Genomic DNA, 14,739 nt, shown 5'->3' with positions numbered 1-14,739 from the left:
CTGCCCCATGGGTATGAGGGATCCACTGCACAGAAGACCTGGGCCTTGGTGCTAGGGAAATGTAATCGTGGAGCAAACAGCGTGTTGCTGTGTGAGAGCTCCCAGTTTTTTTTGCTTTTTTTTTTCTTTTTGATAGGCAGAGTGGATAGAGAGAGAGACAGAGAGAAGGGTCTTCCTTTTTGCCATTGGTTCACCCTCCAATGGCCGCTGCGGCCGGCGCATAGCGCTGATCCGAAGCCAGGAGCCAGGTGCTTCTCCTGGTCTCCCATGCGGGTGCAGGGCCCAAGGACTTGGGCCATCCTCCACTGCCTTCCCGGGCCATAGCAGAGAGCTGGCCTGGAAGAGGGGCAACCAGGATAGAATCCGGCGCCCCAACCGGGACTAGAACCCGGGGTGCCGGCGCCGCAAGGCGGAGGATTAGCCTGTTAAGCCACGGCGCTGGCCAAGCTCCCAGTTTTGAAACAGACAGGGCTCCAGCCTGAGGAGGAAGCAGCAGGCCACTCAGGACACTGTGCTGCAGAATTCAGAAAAGAAAGAGAACTTCACAGCTGCCAGCATGATCAGGACTACCTTGGGTGGACGGCACTGGAGCAAACCAGGAGAGCTGAGTATTAATTAAACAAGAGGTGATGTGGAGGAGGATGTTGAAGGAGCGGCACGGCACTGAGTAGACAGGGCGGGCAGAAGAGCACGAGGTGCACGCTGGGAACAAGCAGCCTACAGTGCCTGAAGCGAGGCTGTGGGGCTGTGGGGGACGGAAGGCAGAGAGCTGGTAACGACTGGAGCTATCTGTGAGAAGCTTCGTGCTCCTGGCTTGGCTTGCGTGATGTTCAAGTCAAACATGCTCTCCAGCCTTTGCTCTCTATTTCCCATCCCCTGCATTCACTGCCCAGCACTGGCAGGAGCTAACTCGGACGGCACACTCGGAGAGAGCAGAGCAGGAGGGCTCACTCGCTGCTGGAAGGAGAGGTGAGAGCCGCGCTGGGTGTGGAAGTATGAGGCTTCTTAAATATTTAAAGAGGAAAATTCCTTTACCCACTGATACTTACATGAGTGCTTACTGATTCAAGGTACCATGCAAGGCACCCATTTATTACTTCCAAAAATCCACAGCACAGCTGATAAAACACTGTCAGTTTCCCTCCCTCATCAAATTACCTCATTCCAATTCTTGTAATTAAACACATCTAATGTTTTGCTTCTTTAATACATGTTAACTATTACTACTGTATTCACTTCTGCTCTTAGAATTCTCTTGTTTTTAAAGACGGCATGGAAACCAAGTTCAGTTCAGCCTCCACCAAACCTCAATTCAGAACCTGAATAGAGAGATTCTAAACGAGTGAGCTGCCTGAATTAAAATGCTCCAACAGATCTCGCCCACTGTACGGCACAGAGGAAAGCTGGTGCCATAGGCTGACAATCTGTGCATCCCAAAGATTTGAATGCTTACAACTGGAGAGCCGACACTGCAGGGAATAAAGTCTTTCCATGCCGCAGTAAAACTTCTGGTGAAATGGGCTTAGCCCAGCATCTCATCTTGGAGCATCAGAGTGCTACAGAGCTGTGACACCATGGGTAGTCATTTATAGACCCCTGCAGGGACAATGCAACCACTTCTGCTCAGCTATGAGTCCCTACAATCTAAGACTTTTCCCATATCTGAGACTCTTGCAGAGTGCGCATTTAGAGGCCCTGAAATGAGCCTCATGTATTGGACAAACAGTGGTTACTCCATATCGGATATGAGAGCATTGCTCTCCAATAGCAAACACACCTGACACATGACCTGGGCCAGACTGAAGCTTTTTTTCCTTGGTAAATCTTTTATTTTTTTTACCTATAAACTATTCATAAATGCCTATAAGACAGGTTTTGACTCAGCACAATTCAAAAGTGAAAAGTTAAGATTTTCTTTTTTTCATAGAGAAAAAATTTACAAATTGTGAAATACTTTTCACATGAAGCAAATTGGACCCTAGTTTTGCATGTGAAGGGCTGTTGGCTTGGTTTAATTCTAGCCAGAAGATCTGTAATAGTGAGGCATTCGGTTACAAAAAAAAAAAAAAAAAGTAGTTCCCTATATCAACAAAGTGAATTAAATGGCTGTCCACAGAAAGGTCACTTTAAACAGGAGATACCTGCATTTGAATTACTTAAGCATCTCTTTCCAGGAGCTAAAAGCTGGAGCACCTGCACAAATCAGTTCTTCACCAAAGTAGTACAAGCAAGCTCCTTAGAGGGACAGCTTATTAAAATTTCGAGAGGAAAAACTACTCACAAAGATAAGAGAAAGACCACTGTTCCCTGCAGGTTAACCAGAACGGCCAGGGTCCTCCAGGAGCGGATGAAGTATCCTAACAGGGCATACTGGGCGATGCCAACTGCGAAGAAGAGGCCACCGATTGATCCTAATTCAGGGAAAAGACAACAACAGTCACCGGGGAGGACCCATCTCGGTCCCACTTCCAACTCCCAGTCACAACCAATGCCCTCCTTGTAACATGCAGGTCACACCTGGGCAAGCATAAAAGGCAGAGCAGAAAAGGAAAATCTACATAAATGTTGAACATCTAATGATAAAACCAAGAAGAGGCCAGAAAATTAGTGGAAAAGAAGAAAGCACAGATGCAAAATAGAAACCACAGGTGGATAAATAAATTTAAGGTTTGCCCAAATGCTTTCTGCATTGTGCTAACATCTGCCAGAGCCTGTGAATGAGGCTTGGAAATATTTTTGCCATATGGGTGGCATGGTTTACAGGCCAAGAAGCTATTGTAATATGGGACTTAATCTCTATCACAGAGGCTAACCTTGGAATGCTTATCTTAAATCACAACATACTCCCTAGCTCTCCTTCTCATTCACCACTATTTAATTTCCCAACATTGGATAAATGACATTTTACATTTCTTTGTTTCTTGTCTCTTCCAGGAAGAACACAGGCTCCATGAAGTGTGGATTTCAGTCAGTACTACAGATGGAAAAGTACCAACCACAGAACCCTGTGTGTTTTGAACTGAACATTGAGATGGGCACTAAACCAACTGGTGTACTCTATATTCTTGTAAATTCTATATGGCTGATGTATTTTCTACAAGTGCTACTATCACTACTGTCAAAACAGCTACCATTTATTGAACATCATGGCTCAACATACACACACTGTCCGAGGAAGCAGGTTTCAGTCTCCACCAGGTATTGAAGTGAGGATGTCACTCAGAAGCGCAGTGAAGCTGAGGACAGACCACTGTATACGGCAGAGCCAGGACGTGCACCCAGGTCTCTCTGACTGGAGGATGCCAATCCTCTCTCTCCCATCCATGCACAGGCAATTTCAGTGGGCATTCCAGAGCAACAGGACTTTGTTATAAAATTTTCCTATAATAATCCTATATAACAAATGTTTTCTTTGATTGCTGTTCAAAGTTTAACACTCAGTAACAAAAAACAGTGACCTGTATACTGTCTGCAGTGTTGAGGGAAGCGGGGAGCCAGGCAGGCGAGCTGATGTGCTGGCTGTTCAGCACGTTCAGAACACACGGTATAAGTAAGGCAATGGGGGCAGTGGGGGCTCATTCCAGTGCACCAAACTGTACCTGGCTTCCAAGAATGAGACTTCTTGTCACTGCTCACACCAGCTCCCAACCCTCAGTGTCCACTGATAACAACAGGGAAAAAGACGACAGCCCAGAGGATGGGCTGGCTCGGACCCCAGCTCTGCCTCATGCCACTCTGTGACCTTGGGCATATCACAAAATGTCTCTGAGTCCTGTTCCCTGCTGGTGAAAAAGAAATAAGAATGTCCACCTCAAAAGGCAGCTGCTGCTAGGTTCAGAAGAAATACTGCATGTCACACAGAGGCTAATTATATTGTCCACTGTGACATGGGCTTGGGCCCTTATCTGGAAGCCTCTTGTCAAAAGGATCCATTACAGATTATTTTCAACTCTCCTTTCTAATTCCTCCCACCACAACAGCTCTGCTGGAGAACTGCTGTGTTATGGCTGCTCTGCGGTTCTAGTGGGGGCTGCCAATCAGTTCCCCAGGCTGCAAAGGCTGACCCCAGCTGAGCCAATCACAGCTCTTATCTCGGACTTTAAATCCCAGACTTGGAGCTGCCAGCCCCACCCCTGACTGTGAAGAGGAAGCCTTTTGGAGATGATGGGGGCAGAGGTATCTCTGAGGTCTGGCTCTTTGTGGCTCGATTGTGATAACCAAGTGACTTCCCCTTATATACAAGCTCATCAGAATTGAGTCCCTGTCGCAATCAGTAAGAACTGGTATCAACTGGATGTCATGGACAGGAGGAAATGATTCACAGGTATCTAGTTCCAATGTTCTTAACTGCCATGACGGCCTCCCTCTAGGAAGAGGTCCAAAAGATGTGGTGGGTTTCAGGTGGAAAGAAAGAGTAAGTTTCACTTGAGGGGCCCAACTGACATGCACAGTTATATCCAGCAAGAAAGCATATATATGCCTGGAAATGACAACAGGGATTAGGCACAGAGATGCAGATGTGATAAAGCTCCAGGCTATTTGGTTCAAAAAAATTAATACAAAATGGTCGTTTCAAATTACTCTCCTTACATATTTTAATTCTGGAACATGCATTTAAGCTTATTTTTCAGATTTATTTTCTGCTTACTTCTAGCAAATTTCAAGTCTGCTATTTCTGCTCAGTTTGTATGAAAGCTAAATTTTAGCAGGTCACCAATGGTTCACCTAGTTTTCAAAAAGAGAAAAGTCCTCTTTTCTCTTCCCATATCTGATCCTGTAGTAAGTCGTATTCCCACCGAGATCAGCTCACATGCCAGTGGTGGGCCTCATGTAGCCAACAAGAGCCTCCTTCGGGGTTTGGGAGCGTCTGGTCCTCATAGGCTGCATCAGGCCCATGAAATCACTGGGCCTGGGCCTGGCCCTGCCAAAGAAACTGTAGGCAGGGCTCAAAAGTCAACAAATCTAAACTGCTAATTTTTAAGTTGAAAATTTTGTATGGCCTGAAAATAATGTCACAAATATTCAAATGGCCCAGGGTAGAAAAAGGGTTCCCCACACCTGCTTAAAGGACCCCCGTTTCTACCTCCTCCTCTACTGTCCATACTTCACACACCCACCACAGTCATTTCTCTGTTTACGAGACCCTTTCACTCCTCTGCTCACGCCCCCTGGCGTCACCCTCATTTGGCCTACCAGCTGGTCCCTCCCTCCGGTATCCTTCTCCACTCTAACCCAACTCCCTGCAGTGTGGCCAATGGGGCTTCCTTTCAGGTCCTGCCCCAGGGCCTTGATCCCTGCCATCTATTTTGGCTGGAATGTTCTTCCTCTATAATTATACATACTTAGGTCCTCTTTATCATTCTCATCTTGGATAAATTACCTTCACTATTCCATTTAGCATAACTTCCCCTGCAATGACTAGCTAGCTAATTACCCTCTTTAATTTTTTCATCTGTAGTTATATAATTTCCTAAAATTGTCTTCCATTTGTTCTTCCTAAAAAAGCATAAGCTCCGTGAAAATGGAGACTTCCCCCACACACCCTGTGCTGCCCACTCCTTTGACCAAAGTGCCTAAAAAGCAGTAGTGTCCAGTACAGAGCAGAGTCTGTTGGACAACTGAATGCTATGTAACAGGCATGAGGAGACACAGAGCGACACGTTAATGGTGGCCATCTGTAGGAGTGCAGGATACCACGTGCATTCTTCACGTTTGACCCAGACAGGCCAGGGTTCTTCAAAATGTTCATGGAAAACAGATCTCAGAAATCACTCTGTTTATTGTAAAGGATGGAAAGCCAGGCATTTTTTTATATATATATAACATGGATTTTTCATGAACTTTCTGAAGTTTCTGAATATTTCTTGATTATTTTAGAGCAAGTATCAATCCTTTCATTATAAGAAGTACATAGGGCCTTCAAAAATTTCATGGATGTGTATTATACAAGGATTTCATTTTTGGCATCAAAATAAACTTACTTTTAAACTCCATTTTCCACAAAATTCTTTTTAAGCCTCAAAGCACTCTATTCAGAATGCTAAGGCATTTTAGAATGTCCTGCTAATATGACAATGCCAACCACAATGGATGCTGGGGCTATTTGGTGCTCTAGAGCTTTTGGTTGTTGGAGTCAGCTACTGTACTGCTTTTACAATTAGTATCTAATGTGTAATTTCACTATAAATTTTTTTAATTGATTTATTTGAGAGACAGAGGGAGGGTGATAGACAGCAAGACCTCCCATCTGCTGGTTCACTCCCCCAACACCTGCAAAGCCTGGGGGCTGGAGCTGGAAACCCACTCCAGGTCTCCCCTCATGGGTGGCAGAGATCCAAGCACTAGAGTCATCACCACTGCTTCCCAAGGTCTGCATTAGAGGCAGCTGGAGTCAGGAGTCAGGAGCCAGAGACAGGACTGAACCCAGTCCTCTGATGTGGGACACAGACACCCCAGCTGACATCTTCAGCATGAGGTCGACCAGGCCCAGCGCCAGTCCCCTCCTTTTTGTTCCTTTGCTCCAGAAATTTTAGTCACTTCATTCTAGCCCAGCTTTAAGGACAAGAATGGGAGCACTTCAATAGCAATCTTTCCCTGGTGTTAGGTGAGTGGGAAAGGACAAAGAGACCAGGAGGTCTCCTTTGTGTCTAACATACTCCTGGACAGGAATGATCCTTAGGCAAACAGGGTGAGGGTGGTATCGGTGCTCCTTGGCTTATGATGGGGTTATGTCCTGGAAAATCCACTGAGTTTGCAATGCAGTGACTACACCTACCCTACCGAACGTCAGCAACGTGCTCCCCTGCTGTGTCAGTCGGTTCTTGTAAGCCGGCTGGGAGCTGCAGCTGCTGCAGTGGAGCTCCTCACTGCACACCACGAGCCTGGGGAAGGATCAAGACGCAGCATTCAGAGTGTCCCTTCTCTTGAAGGTGTGTCACTTTCTCAAAGAACTGAGAGCCAAACCACCGCAAGCCAAGGCCCTTCTGTACAGTCTTTTGTACAAGAGCATCTTCACAAGACAACTAAAGCCAAATGTCAATGCTTGACAGAGAAATGTGGGAGGGGCACAAAGCCCATGCACTGGTGATGCTCTAGGTAAACAAGACTTGGGTCCACAGGAAAACTAAAACCAAAGGACAGAGTGCCTTGGTGCCCTCCCTGGACACAGTGGCTTGGATCACCTTGCTACTTCCTCAGAAAGTCTGGCCCCATTATTTAGAAAAATGACATTAAAGCCTGAATGCAAACTGAACCCTTAGAGGGTTTTCTCAGTAGAAGCTAGATTAGGAGCTGAGCTAGAGGGGAAAAGTAACTGGTTCCACAAGGCTTTGGAAGCTGCCGCGGGAGGTGAGAGACTAGCAGGAAGCCTGTCCAGCCGGAGGGGCTGCTGTCTCCTGCCCTCCAGCCTAGTTGGAACCATTCCAACCCTAGGCACTGTGCAACTCCACACCAGCTCCGTGGACAAAACAGAACAGGCTGCTTTATGTTGCCTTTGTTTTCCAGCTCAACACAATAATCCACATGACTTCAAAAACAACATCAGTTAGGGCTTGCAGGTTGACCAGGCCAGCACTCACGTGGGGTGACACATGGACGTTCCTAGAGGACATCCTCAGGGAACAGCAGAGAAGATATGAGGTTGGGGATTCGTCAGCCTCAGACTGCAGAATCTGTCATGATCTGTGTGAAACGGGCTCATCCCCTTACCTCCCAGAGCCTCGGTTTCCTAACCTGAACAACGAAGGGAGAAATTCTTAACTTGAAGCTCAGAAAATATCAGATGCACGTCAGCTGCCTAGCACGGTACTTGGCGCCTAACAGATACTGAGCAGCTGACAGCTAGCAGTGTGCTGGTTCTAAAGGAAGACAAGGGCCCGCTCTCCTACACATCTTCACTTGGGTACACTTTCATCAGTCACATGGTCAACTCGTTCCCCACATCGTCACAAGAACATCTATGGTACTCAATCACTGGCAAATGAATGAAAGCAAAACAAACAAAAAAACCATCACTCTGGCCGGCGCCTCGGCTCACTAGGCTAATCCTCCGCCTGTGGCGCCGGTACCCTGCATTCTAGTCCCGGTTGGGGCGCCGGTTCTGTCCTGGTTGCTCTTCTTCCAGTCCAGCTCTCTGCTGTGGCCCAGGAAGGCAGTGGAGGATGGCCCAAGTGCTTGGGCCCTGCACCCGCCAAGGGAGACCAGGAGGAAGCACCTGGCTCCTGGCTTCGAACTGTTGCAGCGCGCCGGCCATGGTGGCCATTTAGGGGGTGAACCAACAGAAGGAAGACCTTTCTCTCTGTCTCTCTCTCTCTATCTCACTGTCTAACTCTGCCTGCCAAAAAACAAACAAACAAACAAACAAAAAAACAAAAAACAAAAAAACAACTATCACTCCAACAACTGGAGTCTTAGGACACAGTCACTATCCCATGACAGTATTTTAAGTCAAAATAGCCTTTAAAAATCACTGACTTTACTATGTATGTAGTCCTTGAAAAGATGAGTGCTTAAAAGATAATACAGAACATAGCCTCAGTATGAAAATTACGGATCAGTAAAGAAATACAACATTACCATCTGCTGATTAGCAAAAAAAGAGAAGGGGCCACAAAACAAGGGTTCCATAAAACAGAATGAGGCAGCTCCAAGACAGGAGAGACTGGTATTTCCTATCTCTACACCACTCTTTGGTGTAAAGGAAAAGGTAGCTGATGCCATTCTTGTGGTAGCAGGCCATGGGGTGGGAGACTTTCATTTAAGGTCACACAGAACAAACTCAGGAAAGCAAATCCAACACAGGTGGAACATCCCTGTTCCAGAAGTCCAAAATCTGAAACACGCCACAATCTGTAACTTGTTGCACACCAGCCTGAAACTACAAGTAGAAAAGTCCACAGCTGATCTTATATGTGCAGCTGCAGTCACCACACAGGTGCACCACAGACACTCTATAAAATTATCTTCATAACAATGAACCTTGCATTTACATTTGGGTCTCATCCCTAAAATATTTTATTATGTATATGGAAATATTCCAAAATCGGAGCAAATCTGGAACAGGAAACACGAATCCAGGGGTTCTGGAAAAGGAATATTCAGCCTCTAGTTGGACAGAATGCCTCAAGTACAAATGCGTTTTCAGATCCTGGGGTTAAATTGGTTCCCTCCAAGGTTTTCTGGGCAGCTCCCCACATCCAGATCTACATGGATTTAAGCAGTACCTGCAAGTGCCCAGTAGGCGGTGCCCACACATTCATTTAGCAAGACAAAGGCCACCAGCGACATCCCTCCATTCATCATGCCCACCAGGAAGCGAGTTATTGCAAAGAACTCGTATGAGGGGGAAAATCCATTTGCAATAGCAAATAAGATGTCAAGAGCAAAACCTGGAAAGAAAGGAACAATATTCAATGATCCAGAGGCAGAACAGCATCTGATGAAAGTAATAAATTACATTCATTAGTTTGTAAAATAAACCTTTGTGAACTTGAATTTTCTCAGCTGTTTTTTTTTCCTAACAGTTTCTCCTGAAAACTATATAAAGAAAAACTGAGGTTTACTTTGCTGTACAGTTTCTGCCAATCTCACCCAGTTTTCATTTATTCACAATAACGCTGGAAATTGAAAAATCCTCACTCATGCTAGGCTGGTCAGGAGAACTATGCTGAGTCCTACAGAGCTCATCTGAAATGAGTCAACACTGAGGGAGAAGGAAAAACAGATGCAGCAGACTATCTTAATTTCTTTCTGCTCCCCTTAGAAACATGGCACAACTGAGATATGGGGGGGACAGAAAATACTATCACCTACAAAAAGTTTACAACATAGACATCTGGCTGTAACCGGGTGAGTTAATCACTAAACACTGCATGGCAAAATCCACCCTGGCTGCAGTTGGTTTCTGACCAACGGAATGAAAATTAGTTCTGTGTCCACGTGGCAGCTGGCTGAGAACTGTAAGGAACTGGTCTCCTTAGGATTTCCCCCAGACCTCAGGAAACGAAATCCTCTTACTCGGTTCACCAACACCAATGCATTACCTGTGAGATAGACCTTCTTCCTCCCGTAGCGATCCGAAAGCTGGCCAAAGGAGATAACTCCAACAAACACGCCACTGAAGAAAAAGGAGCTGGCGGCGCTGACTTTGTAGGATCTGTTGGCGATCAAAAACCACTGCGGGAAGAGGAGACACGGAGACATTCAGGTCACAGAGGAGGCTGGGCTGAGTCGCTGTGAACACCGAGTGTGAGACAACAACGTGTACGCTGGAGCTCTTCCACTGCCTGGCCCACGACTCACAGGGCTTGCTGGAACAGCCATCCTCAACATCGCCTTCAGAAACACTGGGAGCCACTACTACTCGTACAATGGATTCACGGTCCTCCTCATCCAATCTGGCAGTTCTACTTTTGGGTGTATATATATTCAAAAGATCTGTAAGGTGATGGCATTGTGGCACAGGTTGCTTCTGATGGTGGCATCCCATACTGGTTCAAGTCTGGCCGCTCCACTTTCTATCCAGCTCCCTACTAATGTGCCTAGGAATGCAGGGAAAAAATGGTCCAAGTGCTTGGACCCCTGCAACTCACGTGGGAGACCCAGATGGAATTCCAGGCTTCTGACTTCAGCCTCAACTAAGCCCTGGCTGCTGTGACCATTTGGGGAGTGAACCAGTGGATGGAAGATCTCTTTCTCTCTCTTTTTTTTTTTTTTTCTCTCTCTCTCACTCTGCTTTACAAATATCTTTAAAAAATTTTTTTATTAATATAGAGAACAGATTTTCATGTATTTCATAGGTACAATTACAAGAAGATAACCATAATGTCCTCCCTTTTTCTCTCAAACCCCAAGTAAATAAATCTTAAAAAGAGAATTGAAAGCGAAGGTACGAAGAGCAATTTGTACACTCATGTTCACAGCAGCATTAACAAGCCAAAAATGGGAGTAACCTGTGTTTACTGATACATGAAGGAATAAACAGAACGTGGCACACACACGATGGAATCTGATTCAGCCTTAGAGAAAAATGAAACTCTGAGTCACATTATAACATGGATGCACTCTGAGGACATCATGCTAAGTGAAATTAGCCAGACACAAAGGAACAAATACGATAGGAGTCCACATATATGAGGTAGCTGGAATAGTCAACATCACAGAGACAGAAAGTCAACAGCAACTGCCAACGGCAAGAAGAAGGGAACCAGAAGTTACTGTTTAATGGTCAGAAAGTCAGTTTAGAACTGATGAGAAAGTTCTAGAAAAGTCCTGTGATGGTTGCAGAACTTATTGCTACTGAATTATTTACACTTAATTACAATCAGAATGCTAAATTTCATGTCATGCATATTTATCAAGCAAAAAAAAATACCTCTTGAGTATTATCTTCCAATTTAGGGCAGCTTATAAACTTTAAAGAGACAGCCATATGCCACAACAATACAAAAGTTGCACTTTGTAAATTCACATTTATGAAATAAAAAGAAACAAAAATTAAAAAAAAAAAAAAAAAGACAGCCATAGTTCTCTGCTTCAAGCACCATCAACTCAAGTCCTGCCTAGTAATAGGAGAATGAAGTTTGGTTATCAAGATAAAAGTGACCCGGGGCCGGCGCTGTGGCACAGCGGGTTAACGCCCTAGCCTGAAGCGCCAGCATCCCATATGGCACCGGTTCTGGTCTTGGCTGCTCCACTTCCGATCCAGCTCTCTGCTATGGCCTGGGATAGCAGTAGAAGATGGCCCAATTCCTTGGGCCCCTGCACCCATGTGGAAGGCCTGGAGGAAGCTCCTGGCTCCTGGCTTCAGATTGGCATAGTTCTGGCCATTACGGCCAATTGGGGAGTGAACCATCAGATTGAAGACCTCTCTCTCTCTCTCTCTGCTTCTCCTCTCTGTGTAACTCTTTCAAGTAAAAAATAAATAAATCTTAAAAAGATAAAAGTGACCCTAGTTCACAGAGGTGACCTCAGAGAACCAAGAGGTAGCCCATCTTTCTTCTCCCCAGTCCTGTTTCATGGGGAGCCCCTTCTTACTGAGAAACTGCCAGAAGGCATCTCCTGGTTGCTCCTGTCCTAACTTTAGATCCCCTCTACCCCATGTCTTAGCAACCGGTATTATGATTCATGAAGTACACTTAGCTCTACGCCTTCCCTTGTATATTTCCTCTAGGACCAGACTGATGAAGATCTTAACAAGACAGCTTCTGGACATCTCTGGGTAAACAAAACAAAAAGGTGGGGCCGGCACGGTGGTACAGCAGGTTAAAGCCCTGGCCTGAAGCGCCGGCATCCCATATGCGTTCTAGTCCCGGCTGCTCCTCTTCTGATCCAGCTCTTGCTATGGCCTGGGAAAGCAGTAGAAGATGGCCCAAGTCCTTGGGCCCCTGCACCCACATGGGAGACCAGGAAGAAGCTCTTGGCTTTTGGCTTCGGATCAGCACAGCTCCAGCTGTTGTGGCCATCTGGGGAGTGAACCAGTGGATGGAAGACCTTTCTCTCTGCCTCTGCCTCTCTCTGTAACTCTTTCAAATAAAAAATAAATAAATAAAATAAAATAAAGGCCTAAGAATTGAGAACTAGATAAGGATGGTGCCCCTCACAGATGCTGTGCTGTACTCCTGAAATCTCATGACACTCACATGAAATTTTTCACAAGGTCAGTTAACTGATTTCCCTAGCCTGTTTTCACTATTGCTATATGCACAGATTTACTAGTTTGATAGTCATGGAAGAGCCTGAGGTGTCTTAATAATCAGGAAGTTGCTGCTGTTGGTGGCAGTCTGGATCACAGTAAGACAGGATAAAGCGAGGTGACAAAAAACCAAAGCATGCTGCAGTTCTCACCAGGCAGTCAGTGAGTACTGGACTAGCTTCTGCTACAAACTGCTAACTACTGTAAATACAGGAACAGAGATGTAAACAAGCCAGCCACAGTCCCTGTCCTCATGCAGCCTAAGTTCCAGTGCAGCAAGGCACACAGTCACAGGTAAACCCACAGAGACTGGGAGAAAAACTCTTTAAAATAAGGTGCCCAGGGAAGGTGTCTTTGCTGAGGGTGACATCTGTGACCTGGATGATGAGATGCAGCCAGCCAGGAAGAGCTGTCACAGGAACACAAATGGCCCCCTGATGAGGACATAGCAGTGTGTGTCTGGTGGAGGTGGTGGAAATGCAGCCAGGAGGCGAGCAGGCATCAGGCCATGCAGGGCCCTGGGCCATGGTAAAGAGCTGGGGTTTTACTCCAGCGCCGAGAGAGGACAATGCAGTACTCGGTTGTGTGCTCCTATGATCATTCTAGCTGCTCTATGAGATGCATGGTAACAGGAACGAGCAGGAGCAGGGGAGCTCTTGTGGTAGTTCACGACACAATGGTGGCTTGCATGGGGATTATGGTCTCTCCAATGGTAACGGACAGAGCTTCATGGACTTGAGGTACATCTGTGCAGGCAGAGCTGGCAGGACTCTACTGATGGAGGGGATGTTTCAGGGGAGGAAGGCAAGGGAGAGTCACCTAAGTGTTTAATGTTAGCCACTCAGCGGAGGTTGCAACATCTACTCAGATGGAGCAGGCTGCAAAGGGTGCCAGGGGTGTGGTGTGGATCAAGAGTTCTGGGACACGATCAGACACAGCATGCCTGTGAGACTCTCAGTGGACAAGCCCAGCAAGCATTCAGATACAAGTCTTGAGCTCACGGGAGAGGTTCTGAGAGTTTACGAAACTACAGATGGGGAAAAATACTCACAACCAGGACCCAAGACACCTTCTGAGCACAGGTGAGTAGAAGAGACCCACTACTAGGACAGATGTTTGGAGCAATGGTTAAGTCACGGCTTGGGAGGCCTGCATCCCAAATCAGAGGGCCTGGTTTGAGTGCAAGCTCTTCTGCCTCCAATCCAGCCTCCTGCTAAAGCACACCCTGCAAGGCAGAAGGCTGTTTGGGTCTCTGCCACCCACATGGAAGAGCTGCGCTGAGTTCTAGAATCCTGGCTCCAGTCTGACCCAGCCCTGGTTATTGCAGGCATCTGAACCAGTAGATAGCAGACCTCTCTCTCTCCCTCTCTCGCCCTCTCTCCCCCCACCATCCCCTCTCTCCCTCTCTTCTTTTCAAATAAAATATAAATAAATAAAAATTAATGAGACCATTAAAGAAAACTCAATAAGATCACTCAGAGATAGAAAAAAGTGGAGGGAGAGGATATGCCATCACATGAGCTTCAAGAGGGAATTTGACTCAGAAGGAAAAGAGTAGTCAGGTATGTGGAATACTTCCCTGGAGGTCAAACAGGATGACATGACAGTTACACAAGGAAATAAACAGGGCACTTTTTTAAAAAAAAAATTGGTCACATGAGAACAGGAGGCTTGGAGGATGCTGGAGAGCTGGTGGAAGCTGAGAAATCACAGACAGCAGGTATGTACTGAATGTTTTCAGGAAGTTTGGCTATGAAGAGAGCCAAGAAATGGGACAGCATCTGCTCAGGTATGGAGGGCAAAGGATTACTGCGTGTTTTTAAAGGTGGCATGTACTGAGCATCATGCATGTTATCAGAGTGACCTAGTAAAGGAGATATAAGAACTTGCCAGAGCAAAAGTGATGGGCATGCAAGCTCCAGGTTGGGAGACTGCCACCACAGGAAGGAAGTAGAATCTGAGCTCAGAAGCCGGCAGAGAAGGAACTCCTGACAATGCCCAACTGCTTCATTACTGCTCATTGACATACACAGTGAGGCCGCCTGTTA

The 14,739-nt window shown here is 46.2% G+C and overlaps 1 protein-coding gene across 3 annotated transcripts in view; it reads right to left on the bottom strand.

The window, feature by feature from the left end:
• The window catches only part of SLC22A15 (solute carrier family 22 member 15), an 85,968-nt gene that overhangs the window by 29,394 nt on the left and 41,835 nt on the right, over positions 1-14,739 (bottom strand). For all 3 annotated transcript variants that reach the window (XR_009865958.1, XM_062192031.1, XM_062192033.1), the window contains 3 exons: positions 10,041-10,173; positions 9,222-9,386; positions 2,282-2,411 (listed from right to left, as the gene is read on the bottom strand). Coding sequence is in view for 2 of the 3 variants with exons in the window: in XM_062192031.1 (XP_062048015.1) it covers positions 2,282-2,411; positions 9,222-9,386; positions 10,041-10,173 (428 nt within the window). In the remaining variant the exon portion in view is untranslated. The remainder of the gene's footprint in view (positions 1-2,281; positions 2,412-9,221; positions 9,387-10,040; positions 10,174-14,739) is intronic.

Source organism: Lepus europaeus, chromosome 5 (assembly GCF_033115175.1).
Source record: "Lepus europaeus isolate LE1 chromosome 5, mLepTim1.pri, whole genome shotgun sequence".
In the NCBI taxonomy this organism is placed as follows: Eukaryota; Metazoa; Chordata; class Mammalia; order Lagomorpha; family Leporidae; genus Lepus; species Lepus europaeus.
The sequence above is the reverse complement of the archived record's forward strand: the minus strand, read 5'-3'. Positions and strand labels throughout refer to the sequence as shown.